At 31.3% G+C, this 16,259-nt stretch overlaps 1 protein-coding gene across 1 annotated transcript; it reads left to right on the plus strand.

Moving 5' to 3' along the window:
• Nucleotides 1–48: 48 nt before the first annotated feature.
• Nucleotides 49–13,763, plus strand: LOC143079637 (translocon-associated protein subunit alpha-like). Its single transcript, XM_076255085.1, has 9 exons — nt 49–232; nt 787–914; nt 1,542–1,635; nt 7,940–8,067; nt 8,974–9,105; nt 9,634–9,713; nt 10,051–10,129; nt 10,603–10,696; nt 11,860–13,763. Exons 1-9 carry the CDS (start codon nt 157–159, stop codon nt 11,937–11,939), a joined length of 891 nt encoding a protein of 296 aa, XP_076111200.1. The 5' UTR covers nt 49–156; the 3' UTR covers nt 11,940–13,763.
• The last annotated feature ends 2,496 nt before the right edge of the window (nt 13,764–16,259 follow it).

Here is a 16,259-nt window from a genome sequence, read left to right on the forward strand (position 1 = left end):
TTGGTGCAGATTTTGTAAAAGTTTTGTAACAACCAATCAAATTATTTATTACAACTACGTCCATTAACTATACCGGTAGCCGTAGAAAGAAAAGAAGAGGCTGTGGAAAATCAGTAATCATCCATCTCACTGTTTATTATCGTAAACAAATTAACAATGAAAAGTTTTCTTGGGAAGTTTTTGTTTCTTTTGTTGTTGGTTTTACCAACAACATTGATGATATTTGAATCTGGTAAGTACTTTCTCTTTCGGGATGTCAAACTTCACTTCTGATACGTGGCACTTTTGTGCCACAGAGTTGTACAAGAATCCCACTTTACCGCACCAGCATGATGCAGTATTTAATCTAATCCTGTTGCAAAAATAGTTGACCTGTTTTGCAGGCTAAGTTTTTAAAGTTTACGAATGACCCGTTATATTTAAAACAAGAGTCCATACGTGGCATCTGAAAAATGCAAACAGTTTTGTTTATGTATAGAGCTTTTCCTTCTAGTCATAACTAATATGATTGGAGACAATTTGTATCAAGATTCATCATGTCAAATGATTGTAGGTGCATTAAATATGGACTTTAGTTATTATAGCTTATAATTTTAAATATTAAAACAATAAACATGTATATACCAAATTATTATGTTGACCTACATGTTCCATATTTTTGAGTTCACTGAACTTGATGTGATAGTTTTTACTCACAAGAGTGGAACACTTTATGCAGTGAATGTGTCTTATTTAAATATTTATTGGTTCAAATCCTTTTTACACGTATATATGTGTTCATTTTAGGAAAGTCTATAGCTTTCGCCGCAGAAGATGGAGGAGGTGATGCTATGGAAGGTGAGGATGAAGATGTTAATGTAGAGACTGAGGGTGGAGAAGAAGAACCTGAAGCTGCTGTCACCGAAACAGAAAAGGTATTGGCTCTTGAACATGTATAAAAATGCATGTATTGTTAGGGAGGTTTTCTAAGTTTAATGAACACAAGCACATGTATATTGCTTATTTAAAAACATAATGAAACCTACTCTAGAAGGTGTATTATTTATTTTCACTGCTCCAATTTGACCGAGATTAAAATTTTGAAAATTCTAAAAACTAAGTGATATTTTATTAAACAGGTAAAAAAAAGACCATGTTCTGTGACAACAGAAATCATTTGAATACTAATCCTTTCACTGAAAATGTACAAAGTTGTACAATGAACCTGAAGAATTGATTGATCACAAAAGTGACATGAAAGAACAGCAGATAGTCCATTATGACTAATATATGTTTACTACATATACAGTACATTTTTACTTAATTATGACAAACATTGATTATTCATCTCCCAGAATCTAAATTTTACAATTTATTTGATTTAAAGTAATTGAGTTGCAAAATTTGCCCATAATATACCATTGCTTTCAAATAATACTGTCTTTGGACCTCGGATTAATCATATTTGAATGAACATTTAAACTAAATAAATTATATACACGAGTGTATAGTTTACATTTATACCGTACATACAATATTCAATGCTTTGCTTACATTTCTAGGGGGAGGGAGAAGAAGAAGAAGAGACGACACAATTAAAACCTTCTGAAGATGCTGACGTTATCACACTTTTCACCAAGCCCACTGGAACAACAGGTAATTAAAGTGCTATTCCAAAAAAGTAATTAAATATATCATATATAGCCTAAGTAACAAGTATGAAAATGAAAAAAAAAAAAAAAATGAATAATATAGTCAGTGATCTAGAAATGAGGATTCATACTTGGAGTTTAAATTTTCTAAAGTGTTTATGATTAGTTTAAACATATTTATTTATAGTGGATTGGGATACAAGTTTTTATACGACCGCAAAAATTTTAATTTTTTGGTCGTATATTGCTATCACGTTGGCGTCGTCGTTGTCTGAATAATTTTAGTTTTCGCACTCTAACTTCAGTAAAAGTGAATAGAAATCAATGAAATTTTAACACAAGGTTTATGACCACAAAAGGAAGGTTGGGATTGATTTTGGGAGTTTTGGTCCCAACATTTTAGGAATTAGGGGCCAAAAAGGGCCCAAATAAGCATTTTCTTGGTTTTCGCACTATAACTTTAGTTTAAGTGAATAGAAATCTGTGAAATTTTGACACAAGGTTTATGACCACAAAAGGAAGGTTGGGATTGATTTTGGGAGTTTTGGTTCCAACAGTTTAGGAATTAAGGGCCAAAATAGGGCCCAAATAAGCATTATTCTTGGTTTTCGCACAATAACTTTAGTATAAGTAAATAGAAATCAATGAAATTTTAACACAAGGTTTATGACCATAAAAGGAAGGTTGGGTTTGATTTTGGGAGTTTTGGTCCCAACAGTTTAGGAATAAGGGGCCCAAAGGGTCCAAAATTGAACTTTGTGTGATTTCATCAAAAATTGAATAATTGGGGTTCTTTGATATGCCGAATCTAACTATGTATGTAGATTCTTAATTTCTGGTCCCGTTTTCAAATTGGTCTACATTAAGGTCCAAAGGGTCCAAAATTAAACTTAGTTTGATTTTAACAAAAATTAAATCCTTGGGGTTCTTTGATATGCTGAATTTAAAAATGTACTTAGATTTTTATACATTGGCCTAGTTTTCAAGTTGGTCCAAATGGGGGTCCAAAATTAAACTTTGTTTGATTTCATCAAAAATTGAAAAATTGAATAAATGGGTTCTTTGATATGCCAAATCTAACTGTGTATGTAGATTCTTAATTTTTGGTCCAGTTTTCAAATTGGTCTACATTAAGGTCCAAAGGGTCCAAAATTAAACTAAGTTTGATTTTAACAAAAATTAAATTCTTGGGCTTATTTGATATGCTTTATCTAAATATGTACTTTGATTTTTGATTATGGGCCCAGTTTTCAAGTTGGTCCAAATTAGGATTCCATATCAAGTATTGTGCAATAGCAAGAAATTTTCAATTGCACAGTATTGCACAATATTGTGCAATAGCAATTAATTTTCAATTGGAGTTCTCTTTCTTTGTATAGAATAGTAGTTGATAATATATGTTGGAAATTTGCCAGACATGACTATGATGTCATTTTCTATTTTTATTTGCCAATAACTTTATGTAAATAACTTCATTGGAAATTTGCCAATATAAAATGTTGCTGATGAAGCTTTTTTTCCTTATCTTATCTAAAATGTTTTTAGATAATGTATGTTGGACATTTGCCAGACATGACTATGATGTCATTTTCTATTTTTATTATACGACCGCAAAATTTGAAAAAATTTTCGTCGTATATTGCTATCACGTTGGCGTCGTCGTCGTCCGAATACTTTTAGTTTTCGCACTCTAACTTAAGTAAAAGTGAATGGAAATCTATGAAATTTTAACACAAGGTTTATGACCACAAAAGGAAGGTTGGTATTGATTTTGGGAGTTTTGGTCCCAACATTTTAGGAATTAGGGGCCAAAAAGGGCCCAAATAAGCATTTTCTTGGTTTTCGCACTATAACTTTAGTTTAAGTTAATAGAAATCTATGAAATTTTGACACAAGGTTTATGACCACAAAAGAACGGTTGGGATTGATTTTGGGAGTTTTGGTTTCAACAGTTTAGGAATTAGGGGCCAAAAAAGGGCCCAAATAAGCATAATTCTTGGTTTTCGCACAATAACTTTAAGTAGATAGAAATCAATGAAATTTAAACACAATGTTAATGACTACAAAAGAAAGGTTGGTATTGATTTTGGGAGTTTAGGTCCCAACAGTTTAGGAATTAGGGGCCAAAAAGGGACCCAAATAAGCATTTTTCTTGGTTTTCGCACCATAACGTTAGTATAAGTAAATAGAAATCTATGAAATTTAAACACAAGGTTTATGACCATAAAAGGAAGGTTGGTATTGATTTTGGGAGTTTTGGTCCCAACAGAATAAGGGGCCCAAAGGGTCCAAAATTAAACTTTGTTTGATTTCATCAAAATTGAATAATTGGGGTTCTTTGATATGCCGAATCTAACTGTCATGACTGTGTATGTAGATTCTTAACTTTTGGTCCCGTTTTCAAATTGGTCTACATTAAGGTCCAAAGGGTCCAAAATTAAACTTAGTTTGATTTTGACAAAAAATGAATCAGTTAGGTTCTTTGATATGCTGAATCTAAAAATGTACTTAGATTCTTGATTATTGGCCCAGTTTTCAAGTTGGTCCAAATCGGGGTCCAAAATTAAACTTTGTTTGATTTCATCAAAAATTGAATAAATGGGGTTCTTTGATATACCAAATCTAACTGTGTATGAAGATTCTTCATTTTTGGTCCTGTTTTCAAATTGGTCTACACTAAAGTCCAAAGGGTCCAAAATTAAACTTAGTCTGATTTTAACAAAAATTGAAATCTTGGGGTTCTTTGATATGCTGAATCCAAAAATGTACTTAGATTTTTTATTATGGGCCCAGTTTTCAAGTTGGTCCAAATCAGGATCTAAAATTATTATATTAAGTATTGTGCAATAGCAAGTCTTTTCAATTGCACAGTATTGCGCAATGGCAAGAAATATCTAATTGCACAATATTGTGAAATAGCAAATTTTTTTTTAATTAGAGTTATCTTTCTTTGTCCAGAATAGTAAGCAAGAAATATCTAATTGCAAAATATTGTGCAATAGCAAGATTTTTTTTAATTGGAGTTATCTTTCTTTGTCCAGAATCAACTTAAATCTTTGTTATATACAATACACAATGTATATTCACTTTTTACTACCAACTGATAAATTAAAATAATCTTTACCATTCAGTGATAACAAGCAGTTTTTATACGACCGCAAAAATTTTAATTTTTTGGTCGTATATTGCTATCACGTCGGCGTCGTCGTCGATCGAATACTTTTAGTTTTCGCACTCTAACTTTTGTAAAAGTGAATAGAAATCAATGAAATTTTAACACAAGGTTTATGACCACAAAAGGAAGGTTGGGATTGATTTTGGGAGTTTTGGTCCCAACATTTTAGGAATTAGGGGCCAAAAAGGGCCCAAATAAGCATTTTCTTGGTTTTCGCACTATAACTTTAGTTTAAGTGAATAGAAATCTATGAAATTTTGACACAAGGTTTATGACCACAAAAGGAAGGTTGGGATTGATTTTGGGAGTTTTGGTTCCAACAGTTTAGGAATTAAGGGCCAAAAAAGGGCCCAAATAAGCATTATTCTTGGTTTTCGCACAATAACTTTAGTACAAGTAAATAGAAATCAATGAAATTTTAACACAAGGTTTATGACCACAAAAGGAAGGTTGGGATTGATTTTGGGAGTTTTGGTCCTAACAGTTTAGGAATAAAGGGCCCAAAGGGTCCAAAATTGAACTTTGTGTGATTTCATCAAAAATTGAATAATTGGGGTTCTTTGATATGCCGAATCTAACTATGTATGTAGATTCTTAATTTTTGGTCCCGTTTTTCAAATTGGTCTACATTAAGGTCCAAAGGGTCCAAAATTAAACTTAGTTTGATTTTAACAAAAATTGAATCCTTGGGGTTCTTTGATATGCTGAATTTAAAAATGTACTTAGATTTTTAATTATTGGCCTAGTTTTCAAGTTGGTCCAAATGGGGGTCCAAAATTAAACTTTGTTTGATTTCATCAAAAATTGAATAAATGGGTTCTTTGATATTCCAAATCTAACTGTGTATGTAGATTCTTAATTTTTGGTCCAGTTTTCAAATTGGTCTACTTTAAGGTCCAAAGGGTCCAAAATTAAACTAAGTTTGATTTTAACAAAAATTAAATTCTTGGGCTTATTTGATATGCTTTATCTAAATATGTACTTTGATTTTTGATTATGGGCCCAGTTTTCAAGTTGGTCCAAATCAGGATTCCATATCAAGTATTGTGCAATAGCAAGAAATTTTCAATTGCACAGTATTGCACAATAGCAAGAAATATCTAATTGCACAATATTGTGCAACAGCAATTAATTTTCAATTGGAGTTATCTTTCTTTGTATAGAATAGTAGTTGATAATATATGTTGGAAATTTGCCAAACATGACTATGATGTCATTTTCTATTTTTATTTGCCAATAACTTTATGTAAATAACTTCATTGGAAATTTGCCAATATAAAATGTTGCTGATGAAGCTTTTTTTCCTTATCTTATCTAAAAATGTTTTTAGATAATGTATGTTGGACATTTGCCAGACATGACTATGATGTCATTTTCTATTTTTATTTGCCAATAACTTTATGTAAATAACTTCATTGGAAATTTGCCAATATAAAATGTTGCTGATGAAGTTTTTTTTATTGTTTTTTTTACAATAAACAATGTATATTCACTTTTACTACCAACCAATCTTTACCATTCAGTGATAACAAGCACTTTATTTTACATTTTAATATTTTATGATGTATTTAAAAGAGTAGTTATTGTTGCAAACTCCATTAGAAATTTGAATTGATATCAGTTTTGGAAAAAGGGAAACAGGGATGTGAAAAAAGGGGGGGTTTAAATTTTTCTCATTTCAGATTTCATAAATAAAAAGAAAATTTCTTCAAACATTTTTTTGAGAGGATTAATATTCAACAGCATAGTGAATTGTTCAAAGGCAAAAAAAAAACTTTTAAGTTCATTAGACCACATTCATTCTGTGTCAGAAACCTATGCTGTGTCAACTATTTAATTTTAGATTTAAAAAGTTTGAAGAAGAAATCTTTAATTGATTTGTAAAATCTTGACATTTGTTTTGTGTAAAAAAAACCATGTAATGTCAAAAATTTGATCACAATCCAAATTCAGAGCTGTATCACGCTTGAATGTTTTGTCCATACTTGCCCCAACTGTTCAGGGTTCGACCTCTGCGGTCGTATAAAGCTGCGCCCTGCGGAGCACCTGGTTTGCCAATAACTTTATGTAAATAACTTCATTGGAAATTTGCCAGATGAAGTTTTTTTTATTGTTTTATACAATAAACAATGTATATTCACTTTTACTACCAACCAATCTTTACCATTCAGTTATAACAAGCACTTTATTTTACATTTTGATATTTTATGATGTATTTAAAAGAGTAGTTATTGTTGCAAACTCCATTAGAAATTTGAATTGATATCAGTTTTGGAAAAAGGGAAACGGGGATGTGAAAAAAAAGGGGGGGTTAAATTTTTCTCATTTCAGATTTCATAAATAAAAAGAAAATTTCTTCAAACATTTTTTTGAGAGGATTAATATTCAACAGCATAGTGAATTGCTCAAAAGCAAAAAAAAAAACTTAAGTTCATTAGACCACATTCATTCTGTGTCAGAAACCTATGCTGTGTCAACTATTTAATTTTAGATTTAAAAAGTTTGAAGAAGAAATCTTTAATTGATTTGTAAAATCTTGACATTTGTTTTGTGTAAAAAAAAACCATGTAATGTCAAAAATTTGATCACAATCCAAATTCAGAGCTGTATCACGCTTGAATGTTTTGTCCATACTTTCCCCAACTGTTCAGGGTTCGACCTCTGCGGTCGTATAAAGCTGCGCCCTGCGGAGCACCTGGTTGCAACTTATATTAATCCCGTTCCAATATGCAGGAGTGCTGCCTTGTAGCTGCATTAGCCTACTCTTTTTTGAAATTTACAAGGGTGTCTTTTACGTGCAAGAGATATTACTCTCTCCTAGCACGGATCAGACATTTATCGTCCCTTTGCGACGGACTGTCATCGTTTTTGATTGATTTGTAATCTATGATGTCTATTGAAACATGTTCATTTCAATCTCAGCCAAATCTATGACGCCTATTGCCTTGAAAACTTTTTTTTATAATATAGACTTTAAAAACTACACTTTTTTTACAAGAGGCTTTATCCTCAATATCGAAGTCAAAACATTTATCATTGAATTCAATATTATAGGGAGTTATTTTTACATAATTGAACCAGTATGTAGTTTTATGTAGCTATTGCTCCAACTTTCTGTTTTGTTTTATTTCAGATTTGCCAGCCGGTAAACTAGTGAGATTTTTGGTAGGATTTACAAACAAAGGAGATAAGAAGTTCACCCTTGAATCATTGGGAGCATCATTCCGTTATCCACAGGACTACAACTTCTTCATCCAAAATGTATGTCATCTGATTAATATATGTAAATAATGTTTGTTTGTAGAATACTTTCACATCTCAAGCAAACAATTAGTCAAAAACATACTTCATTAAAATTTTGTACATTAGGTCTCTGTTATATCTGGTATGCAATAGTTATGTATGCTAGTAGTGAGAGTAGTTTAATGGGTCATATTGAGTGGCTTTGCAGTGATATTGTTTGCCTTAAATTCCCCTAGAGAAGAATCCCAATTTGAAATAAAAATGGCTTAAAATTATTCCCAAAAAGACAACATTTTTCCCGGTAGTAATTGTGCGTGAATACAAACTGAAAATACCCATTCAAACATTTTTCATGCCTAAAATGACTATATGTGTAGATTTTAGGGTCTATTTATGTATCATTACTGACAATGAGGGGTCTTATTTCATATGAGGGTTTACCTCTTGAAAGGGGGGTCTGCAAATTGAAGATCTAGCCAAATTCATGGTTAATAATAAATTTCCCTATTTGATAAAAATGACATATTTTCCCTTTAAAAAAGGGTAGAGGTAGTTTTGAAAAAAGCCAACAATATCACTGCTTTGATATTGATTGCTTTTTTGTTATGTAGAATGTTATCAAGTGTGTTGACAAACAACTTATCACTAATACTTATTGCAACGTTTTACTTTAAACCTATCTTTGTCATGAAAGGGTGTTTAATAAGATACAACGACTTTGAGATCTAATTCTTTGGTTTTTGGTTTGTATAAAAAAAATGTACCTGTTTTGTTTGTCTGCTTGAAAAATAGATAGCTGGCTATGGAAATACATTATAAAATGGACATATTAATAATAGTACAGTATACAAACATTCCATATAAGTAAATAGCTTTTAATTTATAAAAGAATGGGAAATTAATGTTTCTTTGTTCTTCTTTCAGTTCACTGCCGCCACTTACAACATGGAGGTTGAAGCCAAGCGTCAGGCTACTGTTGAATATGCATTCAGTCCACCAGAATCATTTGCTGCAAGACCATTTGGATTGACAATCCTTCTTGACTACAAAGATGAGGTGAGAATTTTAAGATAAAAAAAAAAGTTTGAAATAATTACCATTTTTACATCATGTTTTTTTTCCTGGAAATAATCGGTGCTCTTTAGACTAAAAGTATTAATTATTGGCAAGTTTTATCATCCCAAATATATTCAAGTTAATTTATCACTAGCTTTTAAGAACATCTAAAAGAATATAAATAGAAAGATTCTAAGGTTTTGTTCTTCAATAAAAAAAAATTTACATTATAATGTATTGTTTTAAAGGTGCACACATTATCATTTAAAACAATCCAGAAATTTTGCTGAGTGCTTGGAGCACAAAAATCATGCTAGAAACATGAAATCCAGCAATTTGATTGGTTGATTTTCAAGTCGCTGAGTACAAAAATCATGCTCGAAAGTTCATTGAGCATCATAGACATAAGCAGTTCTAATGCCTGACAAACGGAATAACCTGCTATAAATTAAAATTTTAGCGTGAATTCGCTTGTTTCAATAATATCTGTTAAATGTTTTACGAGATAATTTGTATGTTACTTTTTAGGATGGCAATTCATTCCAGAACGCTGTATTTAATGAGACAGTAAATATTATAGAACCTGATGAAGGATTAGATGGTGAAACGTAAGTAACCCAACTTAAACATTTCTGGATGCAGGAAAATTGATTGCAGTGAATATGGGAATTAAAAACCTATTTAGTGTGATTTTTGTCTTAAATATAAACATAGAATTCAACAGAATTGAGTTATATGTAGCAATTCTGAAAACTTCATTTGTCAACTCAATTTGTACAAGCCTGTCAGTACCCTCAGTGATACAGGATTTTTCATGATTTTTGAAACTATAACTAAATCTTATCTATGGTTTGTCAAAGTTGCAAGCTGTGATTATGTGGGTTACAGGTTCAAAATGTAGAAAGACCAGCAGTCTAAAATAATAAACTGCATTTTTTCTTTCAGATTTTTCTTGTACGTATTTTTGGCAGCATTAGCAGTATTACTTATGGTAGGAGCACAACAATTCCTTGGAACTTTCAGCGTAAGTAATGCTTCACTCTAAAACTATCATCCTCCTAGCAAATTGTGATACATTCATTTGTATATCATTTATAGTATACAAACCAATTATTTCTGTAAAAGTATAATGTTTTTGGTGATTGAATTAACCTGGCAACAAACCAATTTTGATGTGATTTGCTTTTATGTATGTTTTTATGAACAACCTAGCACATATTAAGACTATTTATTTCAAGTAAACCAACACATAAGTTGTAAAAGCTGTAAGAAATGTCAATTTTAAAGTGAATCTCTAATTCTTGTTAGAAATTTCTATAAGTCAAACTTTATACTAGTGAATCTTGTGCAAGTGTAAATAAAAAATACTCCAAATAATTTAATCTCACAATGTTCTTAGTTGTTTTCACAATTCAGGATTTGTTAGTTAGGCTGTATGCAAGAGGTAAATGTGTGATCTGATTTCAATTGTATGAATTTTTTATTGTTTTATTTTAGAGAAAACATCTGTCTAAACCAAAACCAAAGGTAGAAATGGGAACACAGAACTCAGACATTGATTATGACTGGATCCCAAAGGAAGCCCTTCAAAGTAAGAATTGGGTTTATCAATGCGATAAATATAAATGGGGTGATAACATTATTCTTTGAGCCTTTCAGCAGACTGAATAAATAATTAACTGTGTTAAAATTCTGTCTTTTCTAGGTGTGTACAAATTATGATAACAAGCATTCTAGTATCAAGAAAAAACCACTTTACAAATATGTAGAAATACTGATATGAAATTTCTTGGGTTGCAAGTTCCAGCAAGTGATAGATTATACAATATCTTTCAACTTTCTTGAGACTTGCTATAATAAGATTGAGGATGTTTGACTTTCATAATCTCTTGGTGGGTTATGGAGGGTTAGGAATTCTCTAACATAATCATGATATTGCTTAAATGTCTATTTTTTAACTCATCTGATTGTGCACTGTTCATCTCTGTCTGCAAAATTACTTTATCTAAAAAAAATCTTGTGTTGCAAGTTCCAGCAAGTGATAGATAAACAATATCTTTCAACTTTCTTGAGACTTGCTATAATAAGATTGAGGATGTTTGACTTTCATAATCTCTTGGTGGGTTATGGAGGGTTAGAATTCTCTAACATATGCTAAATAAAATCAATTTTGTAACTCATCTGATTGTGCAGTGTTCATCACGCTCTGCAAAATTACTTTATCTAAAAAAAAAATCTTGTGTTGCAAGTTCCAGCAAGTGATAGATATACAATATCTTTCAACTTTCTTGAGACTTGCTATAATAAGATTGAGGATGTTTGACTTTCATAATCTCTTGGTGGGTTATGGAGGGTTAGGAATTCTCTAACATATGCTAAATAAAATCAATTTTGTAACTCATCTGATTGTGCAGTGTTCATCACGCTCTGCAAAATTACTTTATCTAAAAGAAAAAATCTTTGGGCGCAAGTTCCAGCAAGTGATAGATTATACAGTATCTTTCAACTTTCTTGAGACTTGCTAAAATAAGATTGAGGATGTTTGACCTTCATAACCTCTTAGTGGGTTATGGAGGGTTAGGAATTCTCCTACATTTTCTAAACAATTATCAATTATATTATCATTGATTGGATTTCTATTTGTAAATTACTAAATACCTGTAAGTACAAAGTACTGTTTGTATATTTTCTTAAAGTTGAACTAATGCAAACACATGCTACACAGATAGTTAATTATTGTTTTTTATTTTTCAGAAAACTCCCCTGGCCGCTCTCCGAAACAATCGCCGAGACAGAGGAGGAGCAAGAGAGCCACAAGTTCAGGCGAAGAATAATTCTAGAGTTGCTGTGTATCATACAAATGTCAATTAAGCTCAACCTATTAATCCCTTTTCAGCGAAAGTATAGTAGTTACATAGACTGCAAGGCTATTATTAAATTGTTCACACGAAATCATGTTATTCTCTAACTTGGCATGCTGTTATTTAGTTCGTTTTAAATTATTCCGCAACTCAGAAAGATATATTGCATTTAAAAATATTTGTTTTGATAAAATATGTTGTTTAAGATTTTAAGCCAACTTATTGTATTAAATACATTTTATTGTTGTGTCTCATGATGGAAAAGTTGACCAATCATATCATCCAAAAAATGCTAGCTTTATGTGTTAAATTTTGACACTTTTTTTTAATCAGATCATAAGTTTGGCTATAATAGAAGAGCTAATCTATCATATCATTGTTGTAAGATGGTGTAAAATTTAAAGTTTAAAATTTTATCAAAACAAGTACTTTTATTGAGTGAGAGATGATTGAAAGTATTATGCAATTGTGATTTTGTAAAATTTGTGATAGTTATTATGAGCGGCATGACAACATTTGACTTGGTAAAACCACCTTATCTGTATGATGATATACTTATTGTGAATGTAATCTATTTAGTGCCAGTATTAAGAAAAGTAAAACTACTTTAAACAGACTGTTTTTACTTGGAGTTACTTAGGACTTTCATAAATTAAATGCATGGAAGGCACTTTTAAAAGTCCCCTACCACCTAGAAAAAGAAAAGGAAATCTTCATTTTAAAAGTACTAAAAATTGAACTATTGAAAAGATATATTCCATATATGGCAGCTTAGAAAAGAATAAATGATTTAGGTGTTTGAAAATTAAATGTAATTACTTTACTGCAGACTACATCAAAATTTCATACATGCTTTAATAACCAGTGCAAGTTTCAAATGATAAAAATACATATTGTGTGATCATATCGTGCACAAAATGAATGAATTGATTACAGGTTATTGTATGTATGGTGTATGATTGGATTCAGGTTGTGAATATGTTCTGGGTGATGGTACATTCCAAAATTCTTTTTCTAGTCATGCCTTTCTGTTAAATGATTAATTTTGATATCTGTTTAATTAATAGTAGTTATTATTCTGTGCAAACTTCTTTAAGATCAGCTTTCACTGTAAAACTAAAAAGGGAATATCAAAATGCACAAGCTTTAATTTATTTCTTGCTTATTTGTGTTGATATACAATTTGTGTGTCTTAAGAATTAGTACAGTTATATGAATTTATGTAGAGTTTGACTAATTTAAAACTTGTCTGAAATAAGATATCAACCTTAAGAAGGAATAGTTGTGTTGAAGCAGGTTTTATGAGACTTTAACGACCATTACCTGCAATATAAGTGTCTTAAAATCTATATATCTTAATTTACAAACTTGAGAATAGTTGTGCTCTTTGTTTATTCATATTTCTTTCCAAATTGATACACATGTTAAAAAAAAAAATATTGTACCAACTTAATTTCAACCAAACTATCCTATGCAACATTTTTTTTTTAATTATTATTTTGGCATTGAAGATGTAAATGATGACATGTTATTAGCACAGGAAATAAGTCTTGTCAAACTAAGGGTCTAATGTTTGAAACTGATATTTGGTGCTGAGCTTCACCAGTTACTTATGTGATATTTATGCCTAGCTGAAAGGAAGTTCTAAATGAATGCTATATTATTTTATGACTCGGCAAGATTAATGACAGTTGTCAATTGTGAGTTTGTTGCATAGTATCATTTGTATAAATGACGAGTTATTATGGTCTCAAAACGATTTTTACATTAAAACAATAAAAATATCTCTATAAGTTATGATTGTGTTGTTTTCATTCTGACAATATATTTATTGCATTTAATCACTTTGACCCATGTGAAATTTTTGCTTTAATCATTTTAGACTTTTCAAATAAATGTCTTCTGTGAAACCACTGGATAAATGTTGTACTGAATATGTTGCTTTTTAAAATATGGTATCTAGCAAATAGTTTGTTTTGTGTGGATTTTTTTCTTATAAAAAAAAAAATCACTTTATAAAAGAGGGGGTTACGATACCCATCGTAACCCAAGAGTCATTCAGACTTTAAAATTTAGACAACCAACAGTACAGAAAACTTAACAACTGAGCGACACCAACTCCACCAAAAAAACAGGATGAACTCTGGTGCATGGTAGGGTAAGCAGGTCCTGCTCTACTTAAGACACTGGTCGAGTTGCTCATGACAATTGAAGTGCTTATTCATATAAAAAAGGACAAAATTGTGGTTATTACTTTTCGAACATCAGTTGTCATATTCCATAATGGTCGATCAACTGGTGAAGGCAGATATTGCAATCTGGTAACAAGTTACTTTTACATTTTTGCTTAGCTGTATGACTATGCATCAAGAACATCAAGTGTTGGTTCAGTACATTTAACTGAATGACCACCGTCGGGTTGATTATTTGTATGGGGTGTGTGCCCATGCATAATTTTATAAACACAAAAATACAAGGTGCTTGACATATTTATGATCAAGGGTTAAAAACAGTCAGTCTTGTATGATTCAAGGCTACTTGCAGATTTCACTAAGTGGGGTAAAATTTAACAACCCCTAATTGAAATTTAGTAGAACGATTCTTTCCTAGTGGTGTTACATGATGGTATCTGCCACTCTGGAAAAAAAAATGAGCCATATTACTGGAGTTTCTTTCTGGTGATACATGTTTATGGCTAATGTTTACTTCTTAATTGTTGAGGTTATTTATCATGGTGAGACGTGCTTTTTATGTCCCGCCATAGCCGAGGGGGCATTAAGTTTTACCCTTGTCTGTACATAAGTCCCAAATATAAAAAAAGATGTGGTATGATTGCAAATGAGACAACTGTCCACATGAGACCAAAATGACACAGAAATTAACCAGTATAGGTCACCGTACTGCCTTCAAAGTTGGGTTCCATTCATTAACTTTTGTTTGCCTCAACCAAATGTTGAAAGTTATACACAATGCAAAGATCAAATTTGAATTTTGGTTGCATCACTTTAATCGGTCGAGATATGCCTCTTTGCAATTTAAAAAATGCTGAATTTTCGTTTCCGTTCTCTTACTTTTGTTTGCCTCAACCAAATGTTATGTAAATTTGGTCAAAAATGAAACTGGCCGCATCCGTGTTCATCCTCAACCTTTATATATGTTATGTATTATCATCAAATACAACTAACATTTCAATATTAAGGATGAACACGAATGCGGCCACTTTCGTTTTACAAAAACCGTCTAAAATTTAACTAAAATGCTAGAATAGTGAAGATTTCAGTAATTTAGCATGACTTAACAGTGCTAGTACCCGATATATGTGCATTGTATTGTCAAAAACATTGGCCATATTTATGTAGCAGAAGCATTCTACTGTCCAATTGATAACTAAAAGTTTACATTTTAACGATTTTGTAAAACTGCTATATTTTGCGGCCAAAAAGGGATCTTACTGGACCTACTCCTTTACAGATCTAACATTGTTGGGTTGATGTTTAGACGAGTTGTATATACAGAATGTACACAGCCATGTATCACCATCACTGCTGGTGATTCGATGGATAAATCTGTTGCAGAGTTGTCACTGGTTCAGACAAATATAATTATTTCTGTGACTGTATCTAACATTAATTTGAAGGATCCTTTACTATAGATAATTTAGCTGATCTGTAAAAATAACATCTTCATGCCTTATACATCATGTACTGTAGTACGACGCTAGATTAAAACTGATGTGGAAAGGTAACACCCGGCCACCGAAAGCTTCATTTTTATGAAGCCCAGGTGGTCGTGTGGTCTAGTGCACCGGTTACAGTGCAGGCGATTGGTGTCACGATATCTCAGTAGCATGGGTTCAAATCTCGTCGAGGGAAGAAAAAAAAAATTGCGAAAGCAAATTTACAGATCTAATATTGTTGGCTTGATGTTTAGACGAGTTATATATATATACAACTCGTCTAAACATCAACCTTTACTATATATATATATATATATATATATATATATATATATATATCAAACGTCTGAATAATAGTCAACGATTTTTCCCACGTGGGAGCTGGATCGTTACAAGTAACGATACATGTACACAATAAAATAAATTATATAAACGCCTAAAAAGTGTACATAACAACACCAATGATATAAAAAGAAACTATAAATGTAATTATTTATAAATATTTCGGATAACAGATATCCTTCGTCAGTCAGATTCTGATGTTAAATGAATCATCTTTAAGTCTTCTTAGATTAAACATTTACTAAATCTTGAAATTTATACAATAAAAAAGGCAA

This window comes from Mytilus galloprovincialis, chromosome 6 (genome assembly GCF_965363235.1).
Source record: "Mytilus galloprovincialis chromosome 6, xbMytGall1.hap1.1, whole genome shotgun sequence".
NCBI lineage: Eukaryota > Metazoa > Mollusca > Bivalvia > Mytilida > Mytilidae > Mytilus > Mytilus galloprovincialis.